Consider the following 27,022-nt stretch of genomic DNA (forward strand, 5'->3'; position numbering starts at 1 on the left):
AGATCTTGTCAATTATCTATTGTGGTGGCTGCATGATTTGTCATGGAAGTCACCAAATCATCGGTGTATATTGTCATGCCCTTCTCCTTCCTACTCTTACAGAATTGCCGAAGATTGAGTTATAACATGACTGCAATCTTAAGCATTCGTTTCACTAATAAAAAGGTTGCTATTTTCTGGTATTCAGGCTGACTTACTACAACATATTAGCCTTCATACGATATTGAAATTAGTAGGGAATTTTGGTAACTAAGTCACAAAAATAAATACCACAAAACATATACGTGTCTATGGGTAAAACAAAAACACGTAACTAGAAACATAAACAAATTCCAACCATGTTGCCCAAATCAGATGAACGTCTTCGACAATTTTTGCTTTTAAAGCTTCAAACATTTGTGTCTCTACATTCTAGTAGCAATTTTCAGCAAAGAAGGAAATTATTCTTAAGTTTCTGAACCTAATCGAGGTGCTTCGGGTTCTGGGTTGATGAAGCCTCCATGTCTCTTGCAGGTGCTTCTCTAGCCTTTTTCCTCAACTCTGCTTCTCTACTTTTCTTGTTCAGCAGCTTCTCCAGTTTTACTATTCTTTCCTCTACATGGTCTATCAAGTTATCCATTCCTAAATGTTTTCCAACATCACTCTGCTTCCCGTCACCCGATCCCCTTGTAGTAGGGCTGGCAATGGGTAGGGTAGGGTAGGGTTTGGACCCTACCCTAACCCTACCCGCGGGTTGAAAATTTCATTAAAACTCTACCCTACCCTACCCGCGGGTTGAGAATCTCTCAACCCTAACCCTACCCGCACCCTAAAATTCTAAACCCTACCCTACCCTACCCTACCCGCAGAAATATCAAATTTTTTCAAAGTAAATATAAAATTCAATTATTTCGAATTTTATACGTATTAATAACATAAAAAATAAAAAACTAATGCTCTAAATTACTAAATTAACTAACTAGTTTAGTGGTTGTTCACTTATTATAAGTTATTACATAAGAAAGGTTGTGGGTTCAACTCTCACTTTCTTCACTATATAGAGAGATTTTTATAAAATATGTGTTATATATGAGGTGCGGGTAGGGTAGGGTAGGGTACACCCTAAACCCGTACCCTACCCTACCCGCAGGCATACCCGAACCGTACCCTACCCTACCCACTGCGGGTAGGGTAGCCTACCCTACCCGAACGGGTTGGACCGGGTTGGGTACCCGTGGGTAGGGTATGAATTGCCAGCCCTACCTTGTAGCCTCCCCCGCTCTGACCCTAACAATGTGGTCATCAACCCAGAGAAAGAACTTGCAATGTGCTTCTGTCACCTACAACGAATAGAACACAATTAATGTAAGGGGTTACAAAATACTCCAATTCAATCTAATCCATGTACGTCACTGTAATTAATCCCTAAATTCTACATCTATAAAATCCTTTCAAATTTTAGCATCCATTTTTAATATCAGAACAGGTACCATGTCAATTCTTGTCACAATCATGATTTTTAATCTAGGTATATCTATTTTGAATAAATCAACTTTTTCCCAATTCTCAGTCATTCATCAAAATTAACCATCACCAATATCAAATCATATACAAAATCAACCCAATTTAACATCAAATCAATAACAAAGTCAAATAATTTTCATAACCAATAGGCATGCAATTCCCAACAATTCAAAATCACATCCACAACAACTTGAGCAAGGTGGATAATAACCAAAATATAGAGTCTAAAGCTCTATTCCAGAAAATTCAAATTTTAATCAAATTTTAGCATAATCTTAGTTCTCAAACATAAAGAATTGCGTGCTTACCTTTAATAATGGGCATCCAAAAAATAACCTATTTGGGTTGGTGTCTGTCTTCGACATGTAACTGATGGCATATTTTTCACAGAAGCATTTTGGGGCCACACCATCTATTACATCCTGAGGTTGCAGCGAACTTGAGGTTGCATTTCCAGATCTCAGTTCCCGTTGTCCGCCGGCTCCCCCTATGCCTCGTCTCGTGTTTGAGGAGTATGCATCACTGGCCATCGATCTGATTAACATTTAACACCACCATGGACAACTAACATCATCTATTGCATTCCAAATTGAATCAATTTTCTTCGATGAACGGTGATTACAGAAAGTGATTAACAGAACAAATCACGCAAATTAGCTAAAAAAACACAAAAACGAACGAATGACCTAGCTGAAGAAGCAGTGGGGCTTACAAGGGTTTTCCGAGAGCGTTCTGCACGTGGGTCACCGGAACCTTGCTAGCAAGGGGATGACTTACGTTCTTCGACGGTAAATCACAGAAAATGACACCCGCGTAACCCTGGACGAAGAAAAAAATCAAACCCATCACCCACAGGAAGGGTAGAGAAGAAGAAGAAGTGAGATCATAGAAGGGTAAAAGAAGCAGTGAGGTTGAAGAATGAAGCAGTTCTTTTGAAGTGTCTTTTGAGAGATAGAAGAAGAAGCTGTACACATTGAAATAGTATTTGGGGAAGGTTTTGATTTGTATGGTATTTGGGGAGAGATTTGTAAAATCAACTATTTGCGTATTGCATCAAGTATAAATAAGTTATGGGGTATAATGTAAATAATATAAAATACAATGTAGTGTAAAAATATTTAATGCATCAATTAATGAAAGGTTGAAAATTTTTTTGATCAATGGCTAAGATGAAGACACATGTCCAAGGATAGTAAATTAAAGAAGTATATGTGCTTCGTAGATATGAATGCATTGTTCATGAATCGTGTGTGATTTGTGAATAAATAATTGATGGGTTGAACTTTGAAGGGGGAATAAACTCTAGTCAACCAAGTAGTGCTGAGACAAGCACTCACACACAGAAAGAGATTAACGTGGGCCCAATAGGCCCAAATTCATCACTCGCTCATTCACTCACTCATTCTTTGACTCGTCACTCAGTCATACGTTCATTCCTCTCGCTCTCTCTCTCTCCTACGCAACCATCACAGGTTCCTCTCTTTCTTTCGCTCTCTCGCCCTGAATGTACCTTACTATTTGTAAATCTCCATTTTCATTGCGATCTATGTTTCTTGTTCAATTCGTAGTTTATTCTCCAATTTCAAGATGATAACAACATTTTCCATGGTTATGGTTTTGATTTCAAGTTTCATTCTGCAGCACCAAAAGTTATGAAGATGGTGGTTGTGAACCCCACACTTGTTCGTGTTTCATCATCATTTCAAGCTTCTTCGCTGATTCCACACCACGGAACTTCCTTGAATTGCGTTCCAATTCTCCCATTTCGACATCGCAAACAGATAATAAACAAGATAAGGGTTACTGCATCTTCTGGTGGTGGTGGTGGTGATGCGCAACAATCATCATCATCTTCTTCTACTTCGGAATCGAAGAACCCGCTTTCGGTCGTTCTGGACATTCCTCGAACAGTTTGGAGGCAAACTCTGCGTCCGTTAGGTGATTTCGGGTTTGGTCATAGGAGCATTTGGGAGGGTGGTGTTGGACTGTTCTTGATCTCAGGTACTGTGCTTTTTGTGCTGAGCTTGGCTTGGTTGAGGAGCTTCCAGATAAGATCTAAGTTCAGAAAGTACACTGCGGTTTTCGAGTTTGCGCAGGCTTGTGGTATATGCACTGGAACACCTGTGAGAATCAGAGGAGTTACAGTTGGCAGTGTCATTCGTGTGAATCCTTCCTTGAAAAGCATTGAGGCAGTTGTTGAGGTGTGAATCATTGTAACAATCTTTCCATTGTCTTAATTGTTGCTTTGGTTTGATGTTTGTTGTTTAAGCAATTAGTTTTCTTTCTACTTTTGTAGGTTGAAGATGATATAAATCAATTATGCCAATGTTGTTTTGGTTTGATATCTGTTGCCTTTAGTTGATTCAAATTTTGTAGGTTGAAAATGATAAAAAGGGAATTATTCCATTGTTGCTTTGGTTTGATATTTGTTGCCTTAGTTGCTGCCTTCTAGTAATAATGTGAACTAGTCTATGATTTTTATAGGTTGAAAATTATAAAAAGGGAATCATTCCATTGTCGTTTTGGTTTGATATTTGTTGTCTTAGTTGCCGTCTTCTAGTAATAAGTGACTAGATTTCTGTTTTTATAGGATAAAGATAATATATAACATTTATGCCAATGCTGCTTTGGTTTGATATTTGTTGTTTTATTTGCCTTCTATTAGTAAGCAATTAGTTTCCAATTTGTAGGTTGAAGATGATAAAACAATTATACCACGCAATTCATTGGTTGAGGTTAACCAATCGGGTCTACTTATGGAAACTATAATTGATATCACTCCCAAGGATCCAATTCCAACACCTTCTGTTGGACCTCTTGATCAATCATGTTCTAAAGAAGGTCTTATTGTGTGTGATCGAGAAAAGATCAAGGGTCATCAAGGAGTAAGCTTGGATGCATTGGTTGGGATCTTTACTCGCCTTGGGAGAGATGTAGAGGAAATTGGTATCGCAAAAAGCTATTCATTGGCTGAACGGGCTCTTTCCATCATTGAAGAAGCAAGACCACTTCTTATACAGGTGTGATGTAATTTCATGATGCTGGTGTGCTTTTGAGGTCTCAAAATAAAATTTTCTGACCAGACTGTTGAACCGGACATTTCTTGTCAATTAAAAGTGGATATATGCATGATTATGAACAAAAGATTGGTATCTTCCGTTACCCTTTATTGCATTTGCATGTACTTCTGTCATCGGTGTCTTTATCTTAATTTTGTTGTCATTGATTATGGTATGATGTAGCAATTAGAACATGATTGTTTATTACAGACTTAGAAATGAAAATCATGGAATATAGAAGAAAAACATGATTCTCATGTTATACCCACTAAGCCTCTTTATATAGCATAAGAGAGTCCTAATTTAAATCAAATCAAGACCATCGGAGACTTGACTAAGATAATATAGGTGTCTAAACGTGCATCTAAATCTTTTCTGATATTCATATATCATCCCTCTGCAGTAGGTCCAGGTGTTTGCGGTTTTTTATTTGTAATACTTCATCAATTCTTGCATTCTCATGCCCAAACTTTCGTTTTGATTTAGTGATGCCTCAGATGCAAGCCATGGCTGAAGATGTTCAACCTTTGTTGGCCGAAGTTCGTGGTAATGGTCTGTTGAAGGAAGTTGAGGGTTTAACCCGAAGCCTTACCCAAGCTACTGATGATTTGAGGTTAAGGCTATTTGTTCATATAATATCTAAACATATAACCATGTAGCACATTGTTACTAGTTAAGGGATGCAAACTAGAATTTTAATGTCTTAATGTTTGGATAGACGCTGCATGAGGATACTTCACTGGGATGATAGAACAGTTGTAATTTGTATGATTATTAATGTAAAAACCTTGAACTGTGACAGCTAACAGAAATCACCTCCTCTGTTTGCAGACGGGTCCATTCATCAATTATGACCCCTGAGAACACTGAACTTATCCAAAAGTCCATATACACCCTTATTTTTACCCTGAAGAACATTGAGGTTTGACCCATGATATCTTGAAATTGCTGAGTCTAATTATTGTGAATTTTTACTTAATTCTATTGTTTGCTTTTTGGTTTCATTATTACAGAATATTAGCTCTGATATTCTGGGTTTCACTGGTGATGAGAGCACAAGAAAGAATTTGAAACTACTTATCAAGAACCTCAGCAGGCTATTGTGAGATCAATTTTATCTTTTAAGTGGGGATATAACAGGTAATAATACCATAAACAACGTAGGTATTTCTAAGCTGGCATTACCTATGTTTCTTCTTGCACTTGGTTGTTACAAAAATTAAACTTCCTGTTTTCAATGAGAGCAGAACAGCTATTTTTTAGTGAGAAAACCAATCGCTTCCTTGGCTTGGAGTCGCTTGCTTCATGGTGCAACATGGACTGATTCTTAATGGTTTCACTTCTCTCCCTGGATTTGATTGGTGATATTTTCAAAATGTTGGCAATCAGCATAATTGCAATTAGTGAAGTTACTTGTTGCAATCTTGTTCAAAATGTTTCATTGGTGATATTTTCAGCTTGTTGGCAATCACCATAATTGCAATTTGAATATTAACAGGATATTTTAGATCCCTTAATTTTGACGAGTATGATATTATAGGAAGTTGTCCATAGGTTACATAGTTGAACTTTTTGTTGTTTGTTTGTTTCCTCCTACTCTTTGTTTCGTAAGTAATGTGGAATGTGGAAATAGGCATTGTGATTGTAAACAGTATAATTTCGTTTGTTTGGGAGGTGCTGGAATTGATTTTCGGCAGGGAAATCAATTTTGCGTTACCTCTATCCAAAATCAATTATGGCCTCTAGATACTAGAGAAGTGCAACTATTTTAGTTTCTATCAGTATCATTTTAGAGGAATTATCAAACATAAATCACTCTAGTCTACAATCAATGTTACGAAATCAATTATGCACTAAATTTTACCTAGAATCAACTCTACCTCTCTAAGAGTGCATGGATGGGGTAATTAAAGTGTGGAAAGTGATTTTAGAGAGTATTTAAAATTTTTAATGACAGAATAATGTGTTTGGATATTTTTAAAGGGGAATTCAAAATTAAGAGATTTTAATTAGAAATTTTGGTTATTAAAAATTAAGAATTTTAATTCCTTCCAAAAGAGAAGGAATTTCAATTTCCTCTTCTCTCTAAAAATTGAATATAATTAATTACCTCAACCAAACAAAAAATTAAAAATAGAAGGAAATGTAATTATATTACTTAATATCTTATATTTGAAATATACTAAAATTTAAGAATATCTAAATTTCAAACACTGTATTTGTCTATCATGGTATAATGTTTACTATCGTTTACACAAATTTCGTTTGACCACTGTATGCAGAGACGTTTTTAAGATCTTTCTATTCCTTTTGTCGATCTGATCCTAATCCCCCATTTTCACTGGATACTTTATTGACCTTCTCTTTACGTATCCAAACCACTTAAAAACAAAATTTTACATCTCTTAAACAATGTGTTATTTTCATTCTTTATCCTGTCCTTATACGTATGATCGCTTATCTATTAAAACATCTTCATTTAATACTCAATTACATACAATGAAATTTACCTTAATGTTTTAGAGGCCTACTACACATACAAGCTTTTTTTACTTACAAGTTATACAAGTTGCTCCAAGTCCAAGAAAAAAACACGCGCTCCTTCAACAACACGTTCACTCTTCGTCTTTTTCTTCAATCAAAACGCAAACCATCAAGAAAAAAACACGCGCCCCTTCCACAACATGTTCACTCTTCCTCAATCAAAACACAAACCATCAAGATTCAAGGGACATTCAAAATAAACTACTACAATTTTGCAGAAACGTTCCAACTCCTCGCAAAGAGTAGAAGAAATCAAGAAGAAAAGATATAAATCTCCATAAAAAATCACCAGAAAAAAAGAAGAAACATTATTCAAGGTACTGTTTATTGTTCTCCTAAGTTTTTCTTCTAGATTGTATCTGCCATGTGCATCATCCTTAACCAGCAAAACATTAAAAGATTTCAAGAAGAAAACTGTAATCCTTTTTGTAACTGTTTGGATGTATTTCCGTAAACGTTTGGATGTATTTCTGTAATCGTTTGGGTGTATTTATGTAATCGTTTGCGTGTATTTCTGAAGTTTCATTATCTTCAAAATGATTTCAAAGCTTGATTTCAGAAACCAAAAAAATCCAAAAAAAGCGAAACAAAGAGAAAACGCATAAAGGAGATCCAACAAATTTGGCAAGAAACTCGAAAAAAGAAATGAAATCTTTTAAAAAATAAAAGTTATATATTTATGCGTTTAATGAATGGATTTCATTCAGACTTATAAAGCTTGTAAATGCAAAACACTTGTATATAGAGATTAATCCAATATTTTAAGGGTACTTTATTGTTGCATATAATAAGTACTTTATTATCTTGACTAACCTGCATGAATCTTATGATTTACATAGTCTTTTAATTTTCTATTGTCCCGAATAATAGAACCAAAATATTTAAATTGATGGACACAAATTGAAATTAAAACATTTCGTTTTTCTCATTTAAATAAATGTACATGAATTGACTTAAAAGAGTTGAAAAAAAAGTTACAAGCGTTGCTCGTGCAAAATCAATATTATGGGATTATACAACTGTTGCAAAAATATATATTGTATCCACAATCACGAGCCAGTTGTTACATCCCTAAAATCTTGTGAGGTTTACCTGTAACACCTCTAAATATTCAAATGGTGCCTTCTGCTTTCAACTCCATCACTTCTTGGACTTAGGCTTGAAGATACTTGCTTTGTAGTATCTAAGCTCCTCAATGCTTTCTCTAATGTCATCCATGGCCCTGTGTTTGTTTTCTTTTGAAGGTGCTCTCTTCTGATCTGCACAAGATGGTTCACAAACTAGGAAATCAACAAGGATTTCTTCGCAAACCAAGAATCGATGAAAGATTTTTTTTTTCTTTTTTGCTTTTTTTTTCTTAAATGTTTTCAACAAAAAAAAATGGGCCATATCAATTGATAAATCATAATCACTCAAGCTTGAAAACAACAACATAGCCTTTTTCTACTAAATGAGATTTAACTATATGGATCAAACGATGCCATAATGCCTGTCATGGATCATATTTGCATTTAGGTTGAATTGGGTCTTGTATCACATTAGTTACGAGTTTAGATTTGGAGCCAACTCAATGCATGCATGGATATACGAGAAAACGAAAGATTTATGTTCACATCTTAGATTATGCAAACAATGCAGATTATAGCAACTAGAACTGTCCAACAATCTCAAGCATTTAAGTTTTGTTTTTGGTGAATTTGAAGTTTATAAGTTTATTGAACATATTATACAATGCACAAAGATGAAAGAAATTGCATAAAATGCTAATTATATAATTTTTTACCCCTTGGATACCAGCGGATGCAAAGAGCTTTAACGCTACTAACATCAACAAGCACATGAGAGAAGAGAGCAGCCAATTCCGGCATGTATTTCTGCCAACACAAAGAAAATAAGAATCTAGTAAGCATTTGTTATATAAAAATATATATACTTTCAATAAAGCATGATCAACATATGCAGAAGGTAAAGGGATCGGTTTTCAATTCTATACATAGATTCTAAAGTCAAGTACAAGATATAATCACTTACCCAGTAATGTACTAATGTAGTATAGTATAGAAAACAATTCTAACAAATCTTTGTCATGACGGTTATGAAAGAATTTGTACCTTTAGAAATTGAAAATCCACGTAAACCGAGTTTCCTGCCAAGAGAGGGGAGTAGGTGTATGAACCAAGATGTCTCTTAACAAATTCAATAACCTGTAATTTTCCAAGGCATTGAAGATTTACATTACAGAAATGATTTCGATAAAGTTAAGTGCACCAAAACTACTTTTTCACGTTGCAAATTTTCGACATCAAAACTGCTTAGCAAGTATGTAGTTCCTTCAGGGGCAAATCACACGTCTATAAGATCAAATTTCTAGGACCAATCATAACATGGGATGAGAAAACACGAAGGCATTTATTATGCTACATCCATCTACCTATAAGATCAACTTCCAGGCTCCAATTGCAACATGGTATGGCACAAGACAAGGCATCCATTTATGATGAGTCGAATTGTGATATTGAGAAGGAAAACAAGTAATTTATGTTTCTTCACCAGCAAATTGAATATATATGAAACCACAGTTCCAATCAACCGGATAGGCATAATTTCTTATGAAATAGAGCTGGTACTATACTTACTAGAAAGTACAAACCTGCTTTTCAGCTTCTCTTTCGCTAATTGTACTTTTAAGCACCTTTTTTGTTAAACCTAAATTTATTGACGAGCATTAGTCAATCCCAAATCTCAATTCACTGGAAAAGAAAAAAGAAAGCTAAATAATGTAAATAGATAGTTACCAATCAACCATACATGAACAAAAGAATTCCCTCACATAAGGATATCTATCATAGCCATGATCTTACCTCTCTTCTTTTCTTTTTTTCAACATCAAGAAAAATAAAGTTACAAAAGAATTCTACTCACCACTGGCTGCATGATGACTTTGACACCATTCTCCCATTCTGTCAAGGCACTCCTTACTTTGGTGGATGACCAAATCCGGACCCTATAATCACAGAAAATTGCTTTCATAGACAACTTAATGTAACATAAAAATAACAATCATGAAAATGTGATATGAAATGAGAAACTACCTCCACCGATTTGGTTAAATTTCCATCTGTAATTATACAAGCAATTTCCAGTATTCTATCCACTTCAATATTTAAACCTACACATATAGAGAAGGTTTGTCTAAAATTCTAGATACCAAATTATCAATGTGTGTAATATATCACATAATGTTATGAGTTGCCACTGACTAATTTAGCAGTTTATGAACAACATCAATCACAAAGAAAAGCAGAAATGAAAAATATTCATTCGTTCTACAAGCTTACCGGTCATTTCCAAGTCAATCCAAACAAGAGGCATCTTGTATTCACATAAAGGAGCCGCTACATCGAGTTGGTTTTGTTCATCATCTTTCGCTACTGAAGAGTCAGCATTGTTGCCATTAACTCTCTTATCGCTTTTTTGTTTCTCAATTTTTACCAGAGAAGTGTCACCATTGCCATTAACTCTCTCATCGCTATGACCTGCACCAAAGAAGTATATAGCAGCTGTTAGCTCTCACAATTCTAATCAGCAAAACACTCCTACCATGAAGCAACTGTTGACAAAGTCTAGTAGCTAATACACATAATCTAATTAAAAATATCAAAACAGCATGGCAAATGTCTCAATACAACCGCCTTTTTCTCACTCGACCAAGAAGAGGCTACCAAAACATAATTGTTCGATCATCGGTGCAGCAAAATCCAGCCTTGACTAATGATCTTGTAGGTACTCCAACTTAGTTTCTTTTATACTTCTTACCAAATCAGTCTACTCACTAAACGAAACTCGAATTGGAGCTAATCAGGTGAACACTTTCCTTTTTCTTTTACACTAGTGATTTTTATCATGTACAGGAACATTCATATAAACACACATTAATCACACAGAAGAAAAACTCGGCATGTGTTTATATCAGAAATACAGCACAATAAAGCTCAAATTTCTTCACCAAGGACAATAACATGATATCTAATTTGCTCCAAAGTAATCTCAATCAAATGAAATCAAACAAAATCTATTACTCTAAAGTTGAAGTATGAGCTTACAAGTCACAAAACATCAACCACCCAATAAATCACAACAGCATGAATAACTATCAAAGCTCACTGAGCCTCCCATTAAATACCCAGATAAATCACAACAGCAAAAGTGAAACCCTAAATACTAATTTCAGCAGCTGAAAAATTTAATTTTTATCACATNAGTGGAAGGGGAAGGAGGAGGAAGAGGGTGGACATGGCTATCATCAGCGTCAAGTTCTAACACCGAAAAAGAGTTTGCAAGTTTCTCCATTTTTCTTCTTCTGACACTCATTTTCTTCGTTTGCAAGTGCAGAGTGAAAAAAAAAACGCACCTTGATTTGGAAAGAAAAAATTAAGTTATATTTATATTTATTAAAATTTATATACATAAATAAAATTTATTAAATATTTAATTAAAAAGAATCATATTATTTTCATTTTTTACTAAATAAAAATATAAGGCTAGACAATAACGGGAGTGAATCCTTTTTCGAAAAAAAAATTAGATAGTATTCAGTAGAAAATTTCACCTTTTATTATTTTTTCTCTCTTATTTATTTCTGATCCCACTTATAAAATTAAAGGTGAGAAATTACACTTTATTCTCTCCAATGACAACAAAATATAGAGGATCCATTTCCAACGATAACGGGTGTATTTGGATTTGCGTTGGAAAAGAGAAAAACCCTTTTGAGTTCCTTGAACGCTTCATCATCGTGTTTGACAATATTTTTATTCTGTAAACGCAGAAATTATTTCTATCTTCAACCTGGTTTATCTTTCACGTTGGATTGAACTTTATATTCTATGTACCAATTATGTCTTTCATATTCATATGTTTATTGTTTTTTTTATAATATTTTTTTCTAATGCTTTCTTATGTTTATGTATATTATTATTTTTTATATGAATTTTTTTATTGTTATTGTTATTTTTTTGTATGGAATATTTTTTTTATTTTGTATTATGATTCTATTAATTCTATTAGAGTACTAAAAAATACTGAAAGTACTAAAAAATATAAAATTTATTTAAATATTTAAAATAAAATTATAAGATAACATAAAATAATTATTTAAATTCATGTCTTTTTTGTAATTTTTTATCTAAAAATGATTTTGAATAATGTAATCCAAACAATATTTAGTTTACTATAATCTATTTTAAATAAAAATTACCAAACATAAATCACGTTAATACCAACTCACTTCTGATCAAAATCAATTTTATACATCCCTCCGTTTGCAAACTGTAATCCAAATACACACAATTACCGAATAAAAGATTGGACAGAATGCTCTCCTTTGATAAAGTTATAACTAATCTCTAATAGAGATCTCAACAACCTCTAGAAAAAAGAATAGTTATCCACCATCAATAGTGTAATTACTTCAACGGTAATTATTAATTTATCACTTATTACTATCCCCTCTCCTCACAAACAACTCTGATGGAGCGTATCAGAGTAGGTCTAAGTCGAAAATCACTTTTTTCGAAGAACTTCAACCTCACATTCAAACCCAACCTTCAAGTCATTTTTGGAACATTATATATATTAAAAATTTATTATATTTATATATATTATTTTATATATTTTGAATATATATTTTTATTTTAATATAAATTTATATAAATAATTAATTTAATAATTAATTTTTTAAAGTTATAGACAAATTTAGAATGGAAATAACGAACAAATTATTAGGTTGACTCAAACCCAACCCAACAGAGACCCCAATACGAAGCTTGTAAGAACTTTAATTTTTACCACATAAAATAAAATAAAATAAAATGAATATAAATTGAGCATAATATTATTAATAATCCTTGTTACATATGATATCATTTTCTCTCACAAACACAGACACATTCATTTTCGTTCCGTTTTCTCTCCCAAACACCTCAAATTTTCTCGCTCCCCAAACACAACCCTTCTTCTTCCTTCAATGGCCGATCAACTCACCGACGAACAGATCTCTGAGTTCAAGGAGGCCTTCAGCCTCTTCGATAAGGACGGCGATGGTATTTTATCTCTCAGATCCCTTTTCTTTTCTTTTTTCTATGATTTTTTTTGTTTGCCCCCTTTTTTTCTTCCGTGTGTTTTAGATCTGATTTTGAATTCAGCTCGTTTTGCATGTGTCGAATTTTTTTGATGCCGTCTTCTCAGAAATGGTAAAAAATAGAAACGTTTTTTTGTTTGTTGATCTAGGGTTTCTTGTCGTTTGACTTTTCTGCAGTTGATTCTTTCTCTGTGGATTGGGCTGTTACTAAGTTTTGCCGTTATGTAATGTGGCATTTGATCCTTGATGTGATGATGTTATGTGTTAATGAGTTTGGATATTGTTGGATCATTGGGACGGTTTAGTAATTAAGGTAGCTGTAATTTATGCATTACTGTTATTCTAATTGTTGCTTGAGATTTGTTTGTTTGATTGATTGATTGTTTTGTTGTTTCATAAATCAAGATTGCATATGTTTGGAATTGCAAATGTGTGGCCCCCTTTTGTGTTTGTGTAGTACAGTTAAGGAGTTTTTTGGTCCCTATTATTTGTCTGTGTAGTTATCAATGTGTGTGATAATAAAAGTGAAACTTGATTTTTTTTGAAATTGTTGTCCTGTAATGCATAGTCAATGACAAGGATGGTTGGCAGAATAGTTAATTAATGAGGACCACTCATGCATCCGAAGATGAAAACAATGTCAAATCATTCATGTAAGAGATCTGGAATATTTTTAGAAAATAAAATAAAGCTCTGCTCTGGTGCTCTCTTAATTAACTGTTAATTAATACATTTATACGTTTATCATGTTGTTTTCTTGATTCTTAATTTGATGCAAAAAAGTTAAAAATGAGCTGAAGTGTTTATGGATAACACTCTTGCATTACTTACATTACTGCCATGGTAACACAGATATGATCTATGAAAGGGAACTATGGTGTCGTTTGATCTATGTAGCCAACACCCTCTAAGGATAAGGCTTTGCTGTTGTCGATTTGTACTCTTAATTTACTGCTATGATTGATGATGTGTTTGTCGAAACTTTTTTCTTTGAGCAAAGTTGAAGAATGCAATTTGAAAAGAAAAATGAATGTTAGATGTAAGCACCTGTTCTTTAAAGTGAAGAATGCTTTTTCCTTGTATGCTTGAATCCTCTGTATTTGTTTTTTTATGACTAAACTATTTTTTAACATGGTATAGGTTGTATTACTACCAAGGAACTTGGAACCGTGATGCGGTCGCTTGGGCAAAACCCTACTGAGGCAGAACTGCAGGACATGATAAACGAGGTTGATGCTGATGGGAATGGTACCATCGATTTCCCTGAATTCCTCAACCTGATGGCTCGCAAGATGAAGGATACCGATTCTGAGGAGGAGCTTAAGGAAGCCTTCCGCGTATTCGACAAGGATCAGAATGGCTTCATCTCTGCAGCTGAGCTCCGCCATGTCATGACCAACCTCGGTGAGAAGCTGACAGATGAGGAGGTTGACGAGATGATCCGTGAGGCTGATGTTGACGGTGATGGCCAGATCAACTATGAGGAGTTTGTCAAAGTCATGATGGCTAAGTGAGAAAAGGCCAATCAAACTACAATTTAAAATTTTATTTAAGAGCATATGAACAGAAAAAGGGACAGGGCAGATAAGTTTTTATGAGAATTCTATTTTCATTAGAGGACATGTTGATTTGGGGTCTTTAGTTTTTATTATTGGTCAGGTTTGTTTGCTTCATTGGTGTACTGTTTATTAGTATTATCCTACTTGTTTGATCTTGCCCTTGTTTCATTAGTTTGGATTAGGTGTCTCACCATGCAATGCTACTTCACCTTTCATCTTCTTTTTGGGGTTATTATCATGAACCTAGAACAATTGGATGCATTTGTGCTTTTCACATGATTACTGTTATCATCTTATGCTATATCATTGTTTTTGGGATCATTTGATGATGAAAGAAAGCTCTATATAGTTGTTTGATAAAAGAATATCATTCAGAAAGTAAAAGCTAGATATTAAGTGAATTTTTCTATTTTTGAAGTTCAAACTTTGAAGAATCCAAACCTCTTAAAAGTTAAAACTCTCTCGCACATGATTACTCACAGCACAACCTACCTTGTAGGAAGGTTGGATCTAGACATGTGTTGTAATTTACTTATAAATTCGAGTTGTACAATGATGCCATCATGGTCTAAAAGCATTTGTGCCGAGTAAAGTGGTCAAAAGAACGAGATTAAAAGAAAGCACTTGGCTTAGCTAGCTCGTGATCTTTGTAAATCAATGCAACTGTCAAAGTGTTTTGGAGATTTAACTACCACTTGGGGTTTTTATTTGGGATCATTATATCCCTTAGTTTATTATTTTAACTTTATGTCTTTAACGAATAAAGTTTCAAATTAAAAAATAAAATAAATGTGGTTTATCAGGCACATGGTGTATGATTTGCAATACTTTAAACCAAATGTATCTCTTTGTATCTTCTTACACCATGAAACAAATTTCAAGACTCATGAATTAGTAGGACCCAACAATAACGAACATCATATTTGGAGGAAGAAATCCTTTTCTCTATGAAGAAGAAAGAACCTTCCCCTTTAAACCATATGGATAGACCATCACCTTTCTTTTATTATAAATTCGATACTTGTATACTAAAACACAGTCACTAGATCAGTTATTTATATAGAATATATGTTGAAATATAAAATACATATCAAAAATAAGTTAAACATTATATATATTTATATACAAATACGCAATAACTAATTTGTTAACTAATTTTTTGTCTGTACAGAATATTTTTGTTACAAATTTAATAAGCTATAAAGATCTAAATAAAAAATTATTAAAATTATAGAAATTTACTACTAATTAAACCATTAAAAAAACTACTAATAATCTTCCCTAAAAAAAAGCTACAAAATCCACAACCATCTTTGTCGTTGTCAAGTAAGAGTTGCAAAGAAATGCAAATGGAAATATCAAGGTAATTGATTAAGTGTGTCCAACTCTTTGAAACATCAACCTTTTGAAGACATACTTCGCCTTGAGTGGAAGTTTCTCTACAAAGTTGGTTTAGCAAAGTTGACCATTCTCCCTATACTATATAACTTGTTTGGCTTAGCTCAACAAATCATAAAATGAAAAGTATGAAACTTCTCTTTGCCATTCACACAAATCAAATTTGAAACTATATTTTTAAGGAAAAAAATATATATTATTTCTAGTAATTCAAAAAGTAATGAGATTTTACTTAAAACTCTACGCATACTTACAGATTTTTGTCATGTCATAAAAGATTATGTATTATTCTATATAATTATTGTGAGTTTTGTTTTGTAAAAGCACATATATCAGTACAAAAACTAAGAAAACTCAACATTATTGGAAATGCTATTTTTAGCAAAAAAAGGTTGTACTCTTTTATTAGGACCGTTATAATAAATTCACAGTGCTATACATGAACACACATCATAGTATTGTTAATTTGTTATTAGAATATTAGGAATAAACTTTTTCATGCTCTAATTTATTTTGAAGATGAAGTTGAACATCGTTATTATATATTTAACTAAACTGCTTATATAATACATGTTAATATCTTAATTATTATTTAATAACTTTATGTGAGTAATTAAAAAGTTTTAGTTTGTTACTAAATTTACACAAATATTAACTCAATCAATTATATTATGTGTATATAAAAAATTAATTATTTATATAAAATATATATTAAAATAAATTAAATAACATATATATTCTAAAACTAATTTATTATGCGTACATAGCATTATTATAAAGGAAAAGTCTAGGGGCCAGCAGTTTTATTGAATTTTGGCCAGCATGTAACTAGCAGAGGAATGTAAGCCATTGGATGAAATTTCACACCAATCTCACACCATCAAATCATCATTGATGGCTAGTTGATAGCTAACAATTACAAAAATTACTGCCTCCTAGCATTGCTCTATTATAAATTATTATCACTAATATATTTCTTATTGTTAATTGAATATATAAACATGATTAGTTATGTATAATATTAAAATTAAAGTTTAGTTTGGTAAAATTTTTTAAATAGGTATTTATATTTTTCAAAAACACAGTTTAATAAATAAAAAAATCATATATTTGTACTTATAATTTTTAAAAATCAGATATGTTTTTAAAAATATTTAAAGTAAATTTTTTTAAAATTGATTTATATTTATCAAAATTAAAAAATCTAACATAATATTATATATTCATTAATTTTTAAATTTAACTCTTACATTCATTTTTATTATAGTAATATTGTTTGTGTTTATTATAAACTATAGTTTTAAAAAATAAAAATTTTATGAAACCAAACGACAATAAGATTCTTTTCTTAAACAGAAAAACAAAAAAAATTACAGAAAAAGGAAGAAATTATTCCAGAAATAGAGAGAGAAAGTGGGAAATTGGAAGTGAAAGGGAGTAAAAGTGTATATAAATAGCATATTTCTCTTCTTTCGTTTTCTAAATAAACGCACTCTTCTTCTCTTCCCTTTTTTCCCTTCACTTTCTCTCAGATTTTCTCGCTCCCCAATCACCTTCTCCAATGGCCGATCAACTCACCGATGAACAGATCTCCGAGTTCAAGGAGGCCTTCAGCCTCTTCGACAAGGACGGCGATGGTCTCTTCTCTCAGATCCCTAATTCCCTTTTCCCTCTTTTCTCTCTCTTTCTTAGATCTAAATCCAATTCTTCTCTTTTTGCATATATCGGTTTTCTGATATTCCTCCTTCTAGAAATGATAATTTTTTTCTTGCTTTTTTGCTTGATCTAGGGTTAGGGTTCCTTCTCGTTTGACTTTTAGCTCTTATTTTTGTGAAGGATTGACATTTTTGCTTTCAATTAGTTTTCAGCATGTATCTGTTTTCTTAGCATGTTTTAATGCAGCATGTGATCGTGTTTGTCATGATATTTTGTGGTTAGTGAGTCCCTTGCTAATCATATGATTTTGTAACCGGAGATTTGATCTCTGTTTTTTTTTTTTTACTCTTATAAATTTGCATATTTTGATATCCAGTGCTGGTGCTATGTAAAAATATTTGATTAATCACTAATCCTCTTCTAGATTAGCATTAGTATCTTGTTATAATTGGGTAAATTAGTTGATTTGCGTTTCCATATGCTATTAGTGATGAATGCATCTATTGATTAATGTAGTGGAATGTTGGAGTTGGTTTCTTATAGATGAGAATATAACCTCTAGTTGGTGTCAATACTAGGGTTGATATAGCTTTTTTTTTAGAATTTAATTTTGATACACTACCGATATAAATATTTTTACATGTACATCTAATTACATAAGGCCACCACAGAAAAAATAATTACCTTTTACATGGATAGTGTGAATGGTCATTCAAAAGAATGGATGTGTTTGGAGGATTGTAGAAAATGTTTTACAGCATCAAAATCAAACTTTTTTTAATGCTTTTATTTTCCTTTGACAAAATAGAGAGAGTAGGATTTGAGAAGGAACATTAATTTAGGTCTAGTTATCTGTTCTTTATAGTGGATCATGCTTTTTGGTTGTGGAGTTCAATTACTTGTATATTTTTTGACAATTGACACCTTAACTAACTTTATACATGTAAACAGGTTGTATTACTACCAAGGAACTTGGTACCGTCATGCGGTCGCTTGGGCAGAACCCCACTGAGGCAGAACTTCAGGACATGATTAATGAGGTTGATGCCGATGGCAATGGTACTATTGATTTCCCCGAGTTCCTTAACCTGATGGCTCGCAAAATGAAGGATACTGACTCAGAGGAGGAACTGAAGGAAGCCTTCCGGGTGTTCGACAAGGATCAAAATGGTTTCATCTCCGCAGCTGAGCTCCGCCATGTCATGACCAACCTCGGTGAGAAGCTGACGGATGAGGAAGTCGACGAGATGATTCGCGAGGCCGATGTTGATGGCGACGGGCAGATCAACTACGAGGAGTTTGTCAAAGTCATGATGGCTAAGTGAGGACCTTAATCAAACCATTATCAAATCAAAATTTGAAAAAATGCATATGAACAGAAAAAAGGGACAGGGCAGATAAGTTGTGATGAGAAATTATCCTATTTTCAAATTAGGACATCAAATTTGGGTTCATATTTAGTTTTTGTTGGTCGGGTTTGTTTGCTTTTATATTATTGGTACTTGCTCATTACTTATCATGCTTGTTTGCTCTGCCCCTTGCTTTCATTAGTTTGGATTAGCTTTGTGTCTCACCATGCATTGGTACTTAACTTTTGGTCCTCTCTTTTTGTCTCTTTCTTTTTCTCTCTTTGGTTATTATTATTATTATCATCATCATGAACCTAGAACAATTGTTTGCAATTTGGTGCTTTATAAATGTGGGTGGCTAATAGTGTTAATATCATCTTATGCTATATGATTGTTTCTATGATCATTTTGCATTTCTTAACTTGCCTATTTAGAGAGGAAAGAATATTCGTTATTTCTTTTCATCATTTGAAATTCATACCCCTGTTTTGCCGTCTAGACTCTAGAGTATTCTAGTGCAATGCCCCAACTCTTTTAGTAAAATAAATATCTGCACATGTTTTTATACAACCATTTAGCTTAGCAAGCGCCAACTAGGTTATTTCGAACGAGGTTGCTATTTTGGTGGTTAACTTGAATTTGATTGATCAAATTTGTGGTAATAGGATATCGGGTAGTTTTTGGTATCCCAAACAATCCAAGGTGATTCTTACGGTGTCTAAAAGTGTTTGTTTAACTTACCAAAAAGAATAAAAAATTAATATTTAATTTTAAAAATATAAAAATAAATAATTATTAAATATTCAAAAATTGTCGTAACAAATAAATTAGGTATTATAGACACTATAGATTTCACCTCAATTAAAACGGAAAATTATGTTAGAATGGCACAAGTGGTCAACACAACCCAAAGAAAAAGATTAAAAAAAAAACAAGCATTAGCTACTAAACATGGATAATTGAATGCGTAGGCCGTAGGGTGTTCCCATTTTTTTTATACATGTTCTTTAATTCGATGTTTAAAAAATATACTTGAGTAAAGAATGTAACTAGAGCACAAGAAAAAATATCTATAGTAAAATGATAAAATAGGAATATTAAATATTATTGAATTTATAATTTTATTATTTAAATTAAAAAATGATTATATTTTTAATTTTTACTTTATCAAATTTTTTTGGAAGAGTTTGTCTTAACGAATATACCTTTTGAATTTTTTAAAATTGAAGATGGGAAATACCTATCTCCGATCCGTTGATTTTGTTTTTGTTCCTGTTTTTATGATTTTTTCCTAGAGATATTTTCTAAAGGCATGACTTCATGTTAAGCTCTTTCTCCAAGAAAAAGGACTTCAAGTTTAAATTCATATTAGCTCTATTCCAAAAAAAAAAAGTTTGATACCTTCTCGCTTTGTTTTTGCCTTTTTGGTATCTTATTTGTATCTTCTGCACTGAAACCTTTGGTCGGGGTATGAATCTAGATTCGAATAACACACTAGCATTACTTTTTGATATGATTGAGCATGTTGGAAATTCATGTTTTATGCTGCCTCTTTTTTATTCTCTTAGTTTTTCTTTTAAATAAACATAACTCATTTTGAGATCTTCATCTCAAAATATTTTTCTTTTTAATTTGTTACTACGGCGAAATAGTTTTTATTTTTGTGTAACCGGAAAAATTTTTAGACAAGATTCTTTTTCAAATGCTAGAAGTTCTTAATTCATTTTAGTTAAAAAAATTAAACATCAACTACTTTAATCTTTTTTATATATAAATTTCTCTAAATCGGTCATATTTAGGAGCATTTTTTATATTTAAGAAAAATAAAGTTAATAATGTCACCTCATGTCACCATATCAAAATTCTTAGTGATAAGCATCATGTACGACCTCTCGCTTTGGATACAAGTATGATCACTCGTTTTGAATCTTCATGCATCATGTTTTGGAGTTACAATGATGTTCATTTTCATGTTTCACGATTAGAATAAAGTCTGTTTTAGTGGGAATCTCTATTTGGTTTCTAGGTACGCGATGCAACTAGTTTGTTACATAGGTTTACTTCAAAGTGGGAAACTCGGAATAGAATAAAGCTACCATCATGTCACGAATGATTAAAATTTAGCGTATAAAATATAAATATCACCCCTCTTTTCAAAAGCCTTTTTTTTTTTATAAATAAAATAAAATAAAATAAAATCAGTCAAATATAAGAGAACATCTTAGAATTGGGCCTTAGTAAAGTAGTTAATAGAGTGTTAGAAAAAGAAAGTAGTCAATAAAGAAATTAACAATAAAAAAGAGTGGTTAACAGAAACATAGTTTTTTTTTTATTTTAATAAAGGGTCATCAAGGAATAAATAAAAATAATTCAAGAGTGGGATGGAGAAGAAAAATATCTATGATTTTTGTTCCAAAGTGAACGGCATCTTAGTCATGCGATCATATCTGTTAGCATCGAAGAATATGGGGTTCGTAGAATAATTATACTTTAATGGACTTCTTTGTTGTTTTGCCATAACGATGGGTTTCACCTTGAATTGTTTCATTCAAAACAATGGTTTTTGTTGTCTGCAATATGCAGGAGGGAGAAGAAGAGAGAAGTTCAAGCGAAGAAGAAGAATACTGGTAGCGTGAATAGCAGAGGCTGCTCCAGGAGACGTAGAACCAAAGAACGTGGATGCATCATCCTTTAAACACCAAAAACAAAGCGCTGTTTACTCTGTAAAACCAAAGAATGTGGATGCATCTTGTGTTTACTCTGTGATTTCGAACTTTCATGTTTTTGTGTGTTGGCCTTGTGTAATAATAGTAGCAATAACGACCCTGACCCTGTGCTACTCTTAGCTACGATAGTCAGAATCCGATGATTAGCCAAACATCAATCTGCCTAGTTTTCTATGTATTTGATTTTCTAATGTGACATGGGACGTGTTGTAACTCCTTGTTCTAGAAAAGGATTGTGGTTTTCGTGGTTTTTGGATGAAAAGGAAAACCTACATAGGTTCTTAACTAATGAACTCATATTAAATCATAATTGGTTTAACTGTAAGTACACCATTTTTTTTTTTTTTGGATTCTAGTTAAAGCAAAAAAGATTTCATAATAGTGGCCTTGTTATAGTAAGACTCTAGACCCTGCGTCCACAATTGAAAAATATTCGTAGCATGTTTGTTCTAGCTTTCATATTACAAAAAGTGGTTACAAAAATTATAGAAGCTAGACTTGAATTTGATCATATAGTCTAGGACTTCCAGAAATCTAAACAATATGCCATTAGGTTGACTTAGAATAACTTTCCCCATGAGCCTTGTAGTTGAACATTTCTTCGTTGGAAGCAGGCATAACCAAACGAAATTTCTCCTCCAGCATTATATTTCAACATCATATTTGAAGAAACCATTTTTAAGTTTCAAGGATGTAGAAGACAAAGGAAAGAAAGAAGGCAAAGTATTGGACGAGGTTATACCATAAGGAATGGAGACATCTTAGCAATAAAATAGCCAGCCTTATCAATGAGACTCCCAGTGGAAACCTCATCAAATACTTTACCAAGAAAGAAAGTCAGAATTTGAAAGACTAAAGATTAAGACACATATCAGAAAAAAGAAGCGCGAGTTACTTTTTTGAAGCATATCTATAGACACAAGACCTTCATATAACACCTTTGGAAGTATTATTCAAACCTTTCACCTTTACAGACTGAAGCTACAAAAGAACAAAAACAAAAAACAAAAAGGAGATTTTATAAAGTACAGCCGGGTCACATATTTACCTCTTGAGGGGTTTGTAAAGGACGACTGTAACATATTTTGACTGGAACCTGTGAGTAAGTCCCAGTGCGACAACAGATTTTGAGGCCAAGTTTTTCTCTATGAAGACGTGATTTAGCACAACATGTTGAGGCTTTGACGAGGAACCTATGTCAGAGTTTTCCATACCTAGTACAGTAAGATGCAGCTGTGAAGGAACGGCCATTGGTTCTTTTGCAAAATCTTCCTCGGCTGGGAACGCTTGACCATAACTGGATTCTGGGGAGGCTGGCGCCTCAAACTCGGACACACCTTCAGGGTTTTCTGGCACATAATCCTGCAGAGCACAAGGAAGTTCACATAAAGACTACTCAAATAACTAAACAGAAGCAAATCGATTTTCATTAAACAGGAAACCGGAATGATACTTCCGCAAATCAATTAATGCAGTTATGCTGGGTTTAATGGGAAAGTGATATACAAAAATTCTTCATAATCAGTTTTTCTCTTAATGTTGAACATCAACCTTAAATTCCATAGACAAGAAAACAATGAAGGAAGGTATAGTCCTATTTCATCACTCTAATGCTCACAAAGCCAAGAAACCCATGAAAACTGGGTTTCCAAAACTTTTCGAGTCGCTTCCTTAAACCAATAATAGGGTGCATAATTGTGTTTGTGTATGTTCATTCTTAAATCCACATTAGGCATGCAGCAATAATGAATTATTCTTTTCTTTCCCAGTCCACCTGCCCTCCCACTCCTCACTACACAGAAGGACACTGGCTTGCTATATGTCAAGTTCATCTTATAACAACCTAATTGGAGTGATCGCCCTTACCAAAAAGTAGATCTAGAATAATGCAGAAGGGTCACAGGCACAATTAAGCGTACATGAGGACAGATATCACATAAAATATGGCATCATAACAAGTTGTTTCAGTTAAACTAAAAGAATGAGCAAGATGCATACATTAACATCAAGAAGATTGCAGACGTGCCCCATCTCATCAGCCACATAAGGAAGTTCTGGAATATATCTCTGTTCCCCATCCACAATGAACCTGTAATGATAAATACCTGATGGCAAGACTATAAGAATTGAGTGATCTTTACCAGCTCGTTGCAATGCCTTCCTGCAAGTAATTAAAACTGAGTGTTACCATACATATATTACTATTTCAAATACAGAATATGCACAAATCAAACACTGAAAACCATCCTTGCTGTCACAGGAGTCATTAAGTCTCACCTAGATGTCCAGTTATCCCAAGATCCCTCCACAGCCACATTATTACCACCATAATTCCATGTAATCATGACAGGGATTCCTTGCTCAGGAGGGTGATTAACAATACCATGAGACTCATTCTGCCACATTTGATTGACAAATGGGGGGCCATTACCTCTTTGGAGTGGAGCTAGAGGAACCTGAAAAACACAGGAAAGAAGCCATAAGTTACAGAAAACAGTTGGCTAATGTCTGGTCACAGACTTCCAGACAAAACTATTTGATTTCACATTTCCATATCATACTCGCAACAATATTATTGGGCAAGACTATAGTATTAATCTATATAAATAATAATGACAAATAAAAACAAGCAACTTCAAACCTACCTTACAAATTAGCCAGCTGAACAAAATTTTGCTACACGAAGCCAAATTTAGCCAGGAAAAATCCCCACCCCAGTTACAAAACAAAATCAAATTGCATGCTAACACATTGATCAGAGATTTTTTAATGTTTTGATGTTGATAATGAATTAATAATAATGCGCATAAGGTACAGTTGTTTAGGTATCGTTCACTCCTTGTACATAGTGTATACATCACTCCCCAACAAGGTTATACTAAAGGCCTATCAATTCTTATCTATTCTCTACCTAACAAAAATTACATAAATCATATATTTCATAAGAACATCAAATTTATTAGGAAATCTTTAATGAGCAGTACTAAAAATGTATTTATAAAGCTTGTTGTATGTAATTCAGTAACATCCATCAGTTGTATTACAAAATCTTTCTCCTAATACAGATCCTTAAGTTTGAACTTCTAAATACAAAGGGTGCAGCTTCTTCTGATTATTGTTGCACATGTACACAAGCCATTTTCTTGAGCAATAGTTTGTAAGTAATTACATTTAGATGAAACAATAACTATAAGATACATAAATGGGAATGTCATCGGATGTTCTTGAATTGATATGACAATATAACCATAGAACTTCACTGGTGTTTTTTAGCAAAACGCAAATGGCAAATGGCTAATACTAACCACTAGGGATTTTGCCAACTTAGACAATGGGCAATCATCTTGTACACAGATTTGAACCCAAGTATAAGAAAAATAGTAAGCATTACTGGAATTGAGATTATAATGGGATCTAATGCATAAGAAAGCTCATTGTGGAAGGATGGCTCATGAATCATGATGATACGCCTAACCAATGGTGAAACTTAACATGCACAAGCACACCCACCCACCTACCCCACCTTCTGGCTTGCAGGTAGGCCCTGAATTGGTATACGATATACTATTATACTCTGGTAATTCATTTGGATTTGAGCTTAAGGATTGTCCAAATCATTATATAGAAGAGACTTTGACCATATGCCTAGCCAATATGAAACTTAACAATCACATTTATTGAATCTGAATGATTTAAAAGTGGTAGTGTGATTCAAGCCAAACCAAGACTGTTGGAAGGTGGAGAAAATTAAAAATAAGAGTAAATTGTAAGGGGCACTACTGCTCCAACCTTCAATTTTGGAAGACAATTTACATCATGTAAGAAGGAAATTCATTTTCCACATATTGACAATTCTTTTTAACGGACTAGGAAATGATTTTTCCGCTGAGCACATCCCCAATAACCTGAAATTCGCAAAAAATTTTCACAAGATTATACTCTACTTACATAGAGCGAAAATCTTCATATGTAAAACACAAATCCAGTGCAACTGGGAAAAACCTGCCATATATAAAAGGTAAAGATAAAAAGGATCTGCATACATCCGTGTTACAAGAACTACTAGAGAACAATTAAGGATAGCCGCTTGAATGTGTCTGTGTGTGTGTTGTTTGGAGAGGGGGGAGAACTTATTTGGCCAGGGTTATTCAATTAGTCCTCTAGAGATTCTTGCCAGACAAAAGTCCCTTTAAGATCCAGTCATTCAGAACAGCAAAGTTTACACAATTGATCCAGAGGAAGTTATTGAACGCAATTTCCATGGCAGGAAGAATTAACTACGTATCCCAGTATACTAGAAAATCTAGGGGGACAGATCCACAGGTTCAAATGGTGTAATGCTATTCACACAGCTCTCAAATACAAGTAGAACTAGCATGAAAACAAGGCTCCGTCGATTCAACTTGAGAAAACATTTTTTCTGAAAACAACTTAAAAAAAAATGAGAGAGTGACCACTAAAACTCTGACAGAAATCAGAATCATCTAAATTTGTGAAAGCCATGTTGCATATCATCGGAACTTGAAGAAATGAAGCATTAAATCCAGTAAAAACGTTCTTGACTCGAAGTGAACCAAAATGAGATTTCATCATCACTGCAAGGAACATTCAATATGGTCATACTCATACACCACGATTACGAAAAACAATAAGCCACCTAGATCTGCACCATTGGTCCATTCCTCGTCGTGTTTTTGACACATAACTCGTCTTCCATATTCAGCTCGGTCACCTCGATGCTTTCTCTATCTGCATCGCACTAATAATCGAATGTACATGATCCATGCCCGGAAGAGCCAAATCCATCAACAACATAATTAACAAGATCCGTTCAAAACGGGGGAAAAGATAAAAAAAAAAGTAAAAAACAAACAAGCGAACTCTATTTCAACTGAGAAGATTCTTCGGTGCTAAGAAGAACACAACGACGGTAGTTTTACGAGAAACATCAATCAATAGCACCTAGTTGACCATCCAAAATCGAAGTTCTACAAATATCTAACCATTCTAAATCAAATTCAAGCTAAAACGAATACACGAAAATGGAGAGAGAGAGAGAGAGAGAGAGAGAGAGAGAGAGAGAGAACCT

At 33.4% G+C, this 27,022-nt stretch overlaps 5 protein-coding genes across 6 annotated transcripts in view; 3 read left to right on the plus strand and 2 right to left on the minus strand.

Annotated features, from left to right (window-relative positions):
- The first annotated feature begins 2,826 nt into the window (after positions 1 to 2,826).
- On the plus strand, positions 2,827 to 6,343 carry LOC107496680 (protein TRIGALACTOSYLDIACYLGLYCEROL 2, chloroplastic). Of its 2 annotated transcripts, none has more exons than XM_016117994.3 (7): positions 2,827 to 2,975; positions 3,132 to 3,704; positions 4,194 to 4,523; positions 5,060 to 5,175; positions 5,394 to 5,484; positions 5,576 to 5,702; positions 5,810 to 6,343. In XM_016117994.3, the coding sequence occupies exons 2-6, from the start codon at positions 3,156 to 3,158 to the stop codon at positions 5,666 to 5,668; spliced, it is 1,179 nt and encodes a 392-aa protein (XP_015973480.1). In that variant the 5' UTR covers positions 2,827 to 2,975; positions 3,132 to 3,155; the 3' UTR covers positions 5,669 to 5,702; positions 5,810 to 6,343. The 2 variants fall into 2 exon arrangements, with proteins under 2 accessions (XP_015973480.1, XP_015973481.1); XM_016117995.3 differs by having other exon boundaries at positions 2,846 to 2,975; positions 3,145 to 3,704.
- A 1,663-nt stretch (positions 6,344 to 8,006) lies between these two features.
- LOC107496686 (oligoribonuclease) lies at positions 8,007 to 11,532 on the minus strand. The gene is made up of 8 exons (XM_052251780.1): positions 11,364 to 11,532; positions 10,445 to 10,586; positions 10,199 to 10,275; positions 10,029 to 10,110; positions 9,757 to 9,812; positions 9,218 to 9,310; positions 8,890 to 8,980; positions 8,007 to 8,365 (listed from the first exon to the last, which is right to left on the minus strand). The coding sequence occupies exons 1-8, from the start codon at positions 11,475 to 11,477 to the stop codon at positions 8,247 to 8,249; spliced, it is 774 nt and encodes a 257-aa protein (XP_052107740.1). The 5' UTR covers positions 11,478 to 11,532; the 3' UTR covers positions 8,007 to 8,246.
- A 1,484-nt stretch (positions 11,533 to 13,016) lies between these two features.
- On the plus strand, positions 13,017 to 15,125 carry LOC107496664 (calmodulin). The gene is made up of 2 exons (XM_016117971.3): positions 13,017 to 13,207; positions 14,386 to 15,125. Exons 1-2 carry the CDS (start codon positions 13,132 to 13,134, stop codon positions 14,757 to 14,759), a joined length of 450 nt encoding a protein of 149 aa, XP_015973457.1. The 5' UTR covers positions 13,017 to 13,131; the 3' UTR covers positions 14,760 to 15,125.
- Positions 15,126 to 17,665: 2,540 nt separating this feature from the next.
- LOC107496665 (calmodulin) lies at positions 17,666 to 19,578 on the plus strand. The gene is made up of 2 exons (XM_016117972.3): positions 17,666 to 17,839; positions 18,810 to 19,578. Exons 1-2 carry the CDS (start codon positions 17,764 to 17,766, stop codon positions 19,181 to 19,183), a joined length of 450 nt encoding a protein of 149 aa, XP_015973458.1. The 5' UTR covers positions 17,666 to 17,763; the 3' UTR covers positions 19,184 to 19,578.
- A 3,281-nt stretch (positions 19,579 to 22,859) lies between these two features.
- The window catches only part of LOC107496673 (SNF1-related protein kinase regulatory subunit beta-1), a gene marked incomplete in the record, with an annotated part of 4,694 nt that continues 531 nt past the window's right edge, over positions 22,860 to 27,022 (minus strand). Inside the window, 3 exon segments of the mRNA XM_016117986.3 lie at positions 22,860 to 23,295; positions 23,932 to 24,094; positions 24,211 to 24,389. Of these exon segments, the coding sequence (XP_015973472.1) occupies positions 22,978 to 23,295; positions 23,932 to 24,094; positions 24,211 to 24,389 (660 nt within the window).

Source organism: Arachis duranensis, chromosome 7 (assembly GCF_000817695.3).
Source record: "Arachis duranensis cultivar V14167 chromosome 7, aradu.V14167.gnm2.J7QH, whole genome shotgun sequence".
Taxonomy (NCBI): Eukaryota; Viridiplantae; Streptophyta; class Magnoliopsida; order Fabales; family Fabaceae; genus Arachis; species Arachis duranensis.

Bases quoted from the DNA above. Each gene is read 5' to 3' on its own strand.
- LOC107496680 (XM_016117994.3), top strand. From the start codon at position 3,156: ATGAAGATGGTGGTTGTGAACCCCACACTTGTTCGTGTTTCATCATCA. The intron at 3,705-4,193 runs GTGTGAATCATT...TCCAATTTGTAG, and splicing joins GCATTGAGGCAGTTGTTGAG to GTTGAAGATGATAAAACAAT. The intron at 4,524-5,059 runs GTGTGATGTAAT...GTGATGCCTCAG, and splicing joins CAAGACCACTTCTTATACAG to ATGCAAGCCATGGCTGAAGA.
- LOC107496665 (XM_016117972.3), top strand. From the start codon at position 17,764: ATGGCCGATCAACTCACCGATGAACAGATCTCCGAGTTCAAGGAGGCC. The intron at 17,840-18,809 runs GTCTCTTCTCTC...ACATGTAAACAG, and splicing joins CTTCGACAAGGACGGCGATG to GTTGTATTACTACCAAGGAA.
- LOC107496664 (XM_016117971.3), top strand. From the start codon at position 13,132: ATGGCCGATCAACTCACCGACGAACAGATCTCTGAGTTCAAGGAGGCC. The intron at 13,208-14,385 runs GTATTTTATCTC...AACATGGTATAG, and splicing joins CTTCGATAAGGACGGCGATG to GTTGTATTACTACCAAGGAA.